Genomic DNA, 8,749 nt, shown 5'->3' on the forward strand with positions numbered 1-8,749 from the left:
CTGTGATTACAACCACATTTTCCTCAACTTGATGTGCTTTATCCATATCTAACCACTGTGTAGCGACCCTATGCTGACATTAACACCTGGATAATGGGTTAATATATCCGCCCATGCGCATTTACACATTAGGAAACCTGTACAACAATTTAAGTTTGTTAAACATTGCTTCGGGATGGGATGATTCAACATATCCCAAATCTATCGTTTAAATAAATAAGCCACGAGGTGATGGTTAGGTAGACACTTCATTATTATTTATTATCATATTATTAATAATCGGTATCATTGTCGTCTTCGACGACGTTGTTTTACAATACAAATAAAAGTTGCATTCGAGATCTCCGCTACTGCAAATCCGAGTCGAGCTGCTTTGGAATGACAACTCCGAGAGCCAATCCAGTTGTTGAGCGTCTCTAGTTTTCTCTGTTGGAGTTTGGGAAAGGGGAGGGAGCGGCGGGCAGTCGGCCAGAGCAGCGAGCGCGCGCGCTGGAGCGAGCGTTGGGGGTGAATGGATGACGTAGGGAGGCTGGCGCCAGCATGTCTGGGACTGGCGCGTTAGATCAACACAGCTGGGCCGGGATAGGACACACAGCTGGCGCAGGCCTACATTCCTCCACAAAACAGGATTGTGAGAAAAGAGGAAAAATAAGACCCAAATAGGAGCATAAGGATTGTGCTTTGATGTAAACTAAAGCGAACGCATACATACAAAAAGGGGGAAACACGCAAGCTGTAGATTTTTTTATCCATTGCAGAGTCTTAAAATAAGTTTGAAGTGTGATTATGGACTTTATCTGTTGATGGGGACTTCTCAATTGTAATTGACAAGTATTCTAAGGTTTCTATGTATAAACCCCTACAGATTTGATCAACCAAAACCTCTGAATGTTTACAAATTGTAGCTTAGTCACAGGCTACACATTAAAAGTTCGATTTATTTTAATTTTATTATTTGGACCTTTTACCTATGTTATCCCCTGAACTAGTTATAATATGATCAGTATTCTAGCAGGAATCCGACAAGTGTAGATAACTAATTTAAATTAGTTAAATTCACAAATTGTGTTTACTGAGTGGGTAAGTCTGCCGCAAATACTTTGGAAGCTGTTTCTCGCTCTGTAATTCACCCGAATCAGGTTTTGAACCTAAAGGGTTATCAGAGTGGATTCTTTTTAAATGTAAATGTATCTATTTGTACCTGATAGGGGTGACTAATTACTTAACTCAATTTGTCATCCTAACATAATTTCCCCATACTTCTAACTACCCCCCAGAAGGCCTTATCAGCCAATTAGTCGTCAAACCAGTAGGGAGCAGCGCAGCCAATCTGGAGAGCCTGCAGAAAGGGGGGCGTTAACCTACACATGCCGTATAAAGCTACTAGCATGATTCCTTCCACATTGTAGTACAACTTTAGTGTGGCAGAGAGCGAAGAATTTCAAGAAAAAAGGAAGACTTTCCAGCGATTTATCCTACCCGAAACCAAGCCGAATTACTTGATCAATCATCCACGTTTTTTTTATAAACTCGAATGATGAAGGCTATCAGTCCCGTTCGTTCAGTGAGGAGCTGCTACACGGCTGTCTGTTGTATTTCGGAGCAGAGTCTGGCCATCACCCGGAATAAGCCGTCTTCTATGGAGGAGACAGTGAGCGCGCTGTGCGACATGAACGACTGCTACTCCAAACTGAAGGAGCTGGTACCGAGCATCCCCCAGAATAAGTCTGTGAGCCAAGTGGAGATCCTGCAACACGTTATCGATTACATCTGCGACTTGCAGATCGCGTTGGACGCGGAGGTTACAGTCGCACCAGATATGGTGTCAATAAAGGTATGTCAATACATTTCTTATTTTGTTTTGTTTATGCTGCCATTTACAGTTGCTTTTACTCGTGGTGAATGGGTCATCTGCCTATGCACACAATGTGTGTAATCTAATATGTAGGCTACTACAGATCAACATACGGTGATAGGGTTGTGTGTAGTTCTGTAGGGATGCTGCATTGGATGTGGATTACTCGTATCATAGACTAGATTGTTCATCATTTGAAATATACTCGCTCGTCGCAATTTGACTTTATTCAGTGTCTAACCGGTCTTTTTTTCTTCTTTCCTATCAGAACGCAGATATCGCCCGCAATTTCTCAAAAGAAGATGGGAGGTTATGTCATTAACAGACATGGTACGTATTGTCTATTCGTATTCATAGTACTGTTATACTGTTATAAATGCGTGACAAATTATCACAAGACAGTCATTGATTCTCCTACACTGCTTAATGAAAGGCATACAAAGACAGACTTTTGCCTACATAGTTTTATAAATCAACATTTTATCAACCTAATATCCAGTCAGATGTTAATAACATGTGGGACACCCGATTTTCTCCATGGTGAACAATCAGCGAGGCCAGTGGATGTAAAATTGATTCATTGCTATCTGCTTGGGGTTAATGAAAGTTCCATGCAGGCGCCAGTCTGTCTGCTCCCTGTTCCAGAAAAGGGAGGGGACGAGTGGGGAGGGGAGGGGAGAGGGAGTGCAACGAGCTCTGACTTCACTTTTCTTTCTCTCTCTATGCAGGTGCAGGGAAGCACATGTCTCCACTTCACTGGGCAAGAGGGGCAGAAAGTGTGTGTGTGTGTGTGTGTGTGTGTGTGTGTGTGTGTGTGTGTGTGTGTGTGTGTGTGTGTGTGTGTGTGTGTGTGTGTGTGTGTGTGTGTGTGTGTGTGTGTGTGTGTGTGTGTGTGTGTGTGTCTAAATTACTGATTATTTGGCTAATGGGCCGAGAGCCGGCCAACACAACAACATGATGAAATTTATAAAAAATAATTTGTATCTCAGCCAAGTTTCCACATCCCACCTTGGATATCCTAATCACTAGAAGTTGTGTGGTTAATATTGTTACGTTGTTGATTATTAAATTACGATTTCGATTTTACATTCCTCTCCCAAAAATGACATTTTTAATGTGCTGAACTGTATAAAAATGGCCAGAAGCCTTTTATTTTTTTTAATCTTTGTGATAAACGCTCGCTCAATTTCGTCACATTCCCGCCTCCAATGTTGGAATACTGATTTGGAAGCTATCAAAAAGATGAGTCTGTACAACTCTACTGTAGATATGTAAGACATGCCAGTGGGGTTTGATTAGATGTTGGTATTTTTTTATCTGGATGGGTTAGTTGCCTTGGATGATCTTATAAAAACTCTATACTAGAGTCAGTTGTCAATGTTCATAGGGATTAAGTGATTCCTATGGATAAAGTGCTGTGAGTTTTATAAACTCATTTGTTATGAAATGACTTTTGTATGTATGTTATGTATTGAAATAAACAATGTTCTCAAAAGTTGGGCTTTGTCTGTATTTTGTACTTCAACATACGCCTTAAAACTTTTTTCCTTGATGGCCATAAGTGATTATTTTGAGGGTTCATTTAACTGACTTTTGAGTGAGTGTGAGCCAATAAATCGCTGATCACACAGGAAGTATTCTGAATTATCTTGAAGACTTGAGTGATAGGCAGTTGAGCAAACATGGTTTCCTGTCTATGCTTCTATTTTTCCAGTGACGGTACTTGTGGTCAGCAAGATAGGATGTTTACAACTTGTCAATTGGATAAATTGTCAAGTGATTTAAGTCATTATCGCTACATTCAACCGTATCCAGGATGTGAGAACGACATACATATACAGAGTGTGTGTTTCACACTTCTTATTAATTTAATCAATGCATGATAAGGCTACTATTAAGGTGAACTTTTTGGAAAGATGTATGGATCCATTTTAAGGTAGATGTGACCCTTTTTCATTTAAGTTTAGCTGCGGACCTAGAGTACCTCCACGACACCTTGCGGTTTGGTGTGGTATTGCAATTGGATTCAGCAGCCGAATATCTTATCAGCAAATAAATGTTACCATAAAATATCGAATACAATATTAAGATCATTGTAATTTTGCTGTTATTTCATAAAAGACGAGATACAAACAGATAATAATATACCCAAAAAGCAATAGACTTCCATAATGTGCTATTTTAAAATATTCTACCTTCTACGGTTACAACGTGGCGCCATCTAGCGGTTATCATAATCCGCGGCAGTCTATGCATTTACATTTCTGTTTTTGTCATGCGTTAATATCACAGATCACTTATTTTAAGACATAGTTAATTAGACCTATAAACCAGTTTTGATCTATCGTTAGCATGCGTTTGTCACCAATAGGACAGCCTTGTTTGACAGAAGTTCCTTCGTGGAAGGACTCGAGAGAACGCCTGGGAAAGACTGACCCTACTGACTGGAGGTCACAAAATGTAACACATACATTTATTGGTTTAATTGTCTTCAAATTAGAATGCCTATACAAGTGTATACCACAAGATGGAGGTGTAGACTTAAATTGCACAGATGGAGCCTATCTGAGTAAAATGAGCAAAAATTGCGCATAAATGCTGGAGGGGTGGTAGGCTACAGTGTTAGACGCGTTGCTGAAGTGGTTAGCTAAGCATCAATCCAAAACGTACAAATTCAAACGTACAAATTAAATGCAATTAGTTATACCAACTTAATTGCATTTCTGAATTATAGGTGTTAAGGCTCCACTAAGAACACGCACCTGGCCATTTGCGCCACCCGAGCAGAACAAGCCACGCTGAGCTCTACACCAGCATCAGGTCATCTCAGACTCAGCATCAACTTCAGTCAATGTACACCTGTCTATTATTTCTTTAGGTCACCCTGAATACATATTCCATTATGTATATCGTTCTGGATACTAATCCTATCTAATTCATGTACAGTATCGATTTTCTGTATTATTGTCAGTATTTTTTCTACATTATTATAATTATCATTATTATTATTAATTTAATCATTATGTTTATATCATTATATTCCATGATCTTATTCTGAGATCTGAATAATTTTGGCTTTTATATGAGGCTATAAGGAATGTATGTCTATCCCACCTGATTGTTGTTTCCCTTTCTCTTCTCAGTAGAATGCTGGTGTGTAAGACTGAATAAAGTTCAAAATCGACTTCTCTCCTCATCTCTCAGACTCCTCGTCATTCATCCCCTGACCAGGATCTCATCACATCTCTTGTCAACTCCTCCCACCTTTTCTACATGGGCAACCTGCCCAAACAATAGTCATAGTTTGCTTTGCAAGTTAGCTGGTGGGTACCAGCTAAATTAAGTAGCCATCCCTCAAGCTTGTTTAGAATTCAGACTCCCTATTAGTCGTGACATGATAGCCGAGCATCCTATTTTGTATTGATAAAGCAAAGCTGTGAATTTGACAGTATTTACCACCATTATCACAGGTTATAGTTAATAAAACAGTGAGTTCCATTTGTTATCTCCAGGTTGCGATGCAGATTGTAGGGTATGGTTTACCCTTCTACCAAAACCCTAGAACCAAAAACCCAACCCTTAAACCAGACGTTAATAGGAAACCCTAACCCCAATAATCAAACCCTTAAACCAAAAACCAAACACTGAAAACTGACCCGAATAGGAAATGCTAACGCCATTACCAAAACCAAACCCTCAAACCTGACACTAATGGGAAACATTTACCCTACTGAAATCCTAAAACCCCTAAACCCTCCAACCTGACCCTAATGGAACCCCTAAACCAAACCCTCCAACCTGACCCTAATGGAACCCCTAAACCAAACCCTCCAACCTGACCCTAATGGAACCCCTAAACCAAACCCTCCAACCTGACCCTAATGGAACCCCTAAACCAAACCCTCCAACTAAACCAGAAAACCAACTAAACCCTAAAACCCAACCCATGGGAAACCCTAACCCCAGCCGAGAACCTGTGAGAAACATAACCCTAACACTGAAAGCCAATACCTAACATTTAAGATAACCTAACCCTAATGACAAATTCTCAAACTTAAAACCAAACCCATAGGAACCCCTAACCCTACAACTAAACTCTAGTACCAAAACATGGACCGTAAAGCCTGACCATAGTGGAAAGACTAACCAAACATAAAACTAAACCCTCCAACCTCACCCAGGAAACCAAATCCTACAAACATACCATAGAACCAGAAACTAAACCCTAACACCTGACCCTAATAGGAAACCCTAATCCAAACGCCTAACCCTAAATCAAACCTGATTCTGATAGTGTAGCCTAACCCTGCTCGCTACCGACACTATGAAAAACAAACAGTGAAGTGGAAACCTGAACCAAACTACAAAACCATAGAATAAAAACAACAATTAAGGATTAGTCATATTAGTAATAACTTAAAATTACAGTTTCCATGGTTCTTAAATAAAGTAAATTTGCACTTGCTGAAAAGGGTTGCTGTGGGGTTGCTGTGACCCCACAGATTAACTGGAATGAGATCTTCTTATTGTACCTGTCAATCATCTTGCCTTGGACTGGAATATAGATTTTGTAAAATATTGCTGTGTAGAGTAACCCTAATGACAGAAAGCCTCAGCCCTGACCTCAGTCAGGAGGTTGATAGTGCAAGTGGTAGGAAGGTGAAATTTATAGTGATATGCTATTATCCTTCGTGGACATTTATTCAGATTTAATAAAGATGTGTTCCTTCTTTCATGACAAATCATGGATGATGATGATAATGATCATCAGGATGATTTAATGTGGTTGCTTTGTGGGAAGCAGCCATCAAAGATAAGTGACAAGCGTTTTGATGATTATCACAAACAACATGATAGAAGATGATAGTAGGATAGGAAGATAGTAATTATAATAATTATGGTGTCAAAGTACTGTTTATGAAGCAGTGGATTAGTGGTTGGTTATAGTGGTTGGTTAAGCAGACACGTTTTAGCTCTTTTTCAAGAGAAATGATGATAAAGTAATTATAATAATTATGGTGTCAAAGTAATTTTTACGAAGCAGTGAATTAGTGGTTGGTTAGTGGTTGGTTAAGCAGACAAGTTGTAGCTCTTTTTCAAGAAAAGTTGAGGCAGTGTAAAAGCTCATGTAAAAGCTAGTGTAAGCTAATGTAGAAATTGGTGAATACTTGAGTGTATTTTTACCATACCAATTACCATAACAGCAAAAGTAGTTGACAAGAAAATCGCAAATTATAGTAGGCCTATTTGAATATTTAGCCTAATATTGACTGTATCTGTTTTTCTGGGGAAGGGCCTATGTCAGAAAAATGTATACAATTCAGCATTACTGGTTCAAATAACTAGAGGTGTTAAACAAATCACCTGAATTATTTGTTCTTCCCTTGTCAGCAAGTTGTATGAAATAAGAGGCTTATCGTCATTTCAACGCAACTATATATCGGTGAATTAAAAATAGTGTGTGTGTATATATATATATATATCACGCCCTAACTACTTGAATTGGATTTAGAACTGAATTGGGTTAGGGTATATTTGTGCATTATTTACATTTATTATCTTCCAAGCATCACAAAAGATGTGCCTACGTCAGGTCTAGTCGTCATATGGCTTGGTGGGGGAGAGAAGGGGGAGGGAGCTGTTTTCTTTCAATATTTCTTCTGAACCAATAAGCATGAAGATAGCTGACTGAATCGCATTATCATCTCAAAATTATCCACGTAGCACTTGGTGGGGGTCTTTCATGAACATCAACTAATTTGGATAGATGAACGGTAGACATAAATAGTTATGTGAATATTGAGTTACATAATATACAGTAGGCCTATATTACATTTGCCCATGTCATGTTATGTCTATCTACATGTTCATATCAAAACCTATATAAAAAAAATCTAAGCTTAGGCATAGTTCTACATGTACAATAAGTCCTACATATACAATTGATTAAATAAAAAATAATAAAAATAAAAATATGAAAGTAGGCCTATAGGTCAAAGAAGTGGCTGAGGTTTGGTTATCATAAGCCTTCAAATCGAACCAAGTATTGGTTATGTGTCTATACAAGTTTTCAAAATTGATTTTATCGATTGAATGTAGAATCAAATAATTTTTATGCTGATCTGATGCGATATCAAACAATTTGCAATTCGATATTAGTCGTCTGCTAGTGCTGACTGGTCACAAAGAACATTTGTTCCAACGCCGGGGTCTGTTTCTTTAACACTGATGAACACGCCCACATACAACTGCTTTATGCAAATATATGCGAGAAATGACAAGCCGAACGTGCCACCGGCCAATCAGAGGAGAGTTCTAACCGCGGGAGATCTAAATTTCGCGGGACCAAGTTTGGCGGTAAAAAAGCTGTTCTTCTAGCTCTTGTCCTCTTGTATGGAAAACTGAACTGGGAGGTCTACAGGCAAGAGTCACAGATCGAGTCGTGTTCTTCTGTCGTGTCTAAGGGATCATCACAAACTCAAAGAAGCTCGAAGGAACCTCTCTAATTCACTTAAACCTGGAAAAAGAGCATTGGACCTACTTTTATAAAGCTTATTTATTGAAGAAGCAATACTTTATAATACAGATATACGGCATATTTGTTACTGCCGTCAATGCCCGGACAAAGGATAGTAGCTTACTCAGCCGGCTACTCTATTTATTAAATTCAAACAAGAGTTTACTCCTGGACTGCATATTCAACTTATGCATTTTACTCACTGTAAACCAGGTAATACATGATAGTTGTATCTTCTGTTTATAGACCCTTCTGTCTAAATAACTTATTAGCTTGCGCAGGAGATTGCTGCAGACATAGTACTTGTTGCTTGCTTCATTTTAGGAGCTTATTTCTTGATCAGCTAGCGAAGACTTCATTGTAACTTGCTCCTGAAA

The 8,749-nt window shown here is 38.9% G+C and overlaps 1 protein-coding gene across 1 annotated transcript; it reads left to right on the forward strand.

Annotated features, from left to right (window-relative positions):
- Positions 1 to 1,411: 1,411 nt before the first annotated feature.
- id3 (inhibitor of DNA binding 3) lies at positions 1,412 to 2,723 on the forward strand. Its single transcript, XM_084482643.1, has 3 exons — positions 1,412 to 1,834; positions 2,124 to 2,185; positions 2,584 to 2,723. The coding sequence occupies exons 1-2, from the start codon at positions 1,535 to 1,537 to the stop codon at positions 2,175 to 2,177; spliced, it is 354 nt and encodes a 117-aa protein (XP_084338769.1). The 5' UTR covers positions 1,412 to 1,534; the 3' UTR covers positions 2,178 to 2,185; positions 2,584 to 2,723.
- The last annotated feature ends 6,026 nt before the right edge of the window (positions 2,724 to 8,749 follow it).

This window comes from Micromesistius poutassou (assembly GCF_964030765.1).
Source record: "Micromesistius poutassou genome assembly, chromosome: 17".
In the NCBI taxonomy this organism is placed as follows: domain Eukaryota; kingdom Metazoa; phylum Chordata; class Actinopteri; order Gadiformes; family Gadidae; genus Micromesistius; species Micromesistius poutassou.

Excerpts from the sequence above, each read along its gene's own strand:
- id3 (XM_084482643.1), top strand. The coding sequence starts at position 1,535 with ATGATGAAGGCTATCAGTCCCGTTCGTTCAGTGAGGAGCTGCTACACG. Across the intron at positions 1,835-2,123 it reads CAGATATGGTGTCAATAAAG|AACGCAGATATCGCCCGCAA; the intron begins GTATGTCAATAC and ends CTTTCCTATCAG.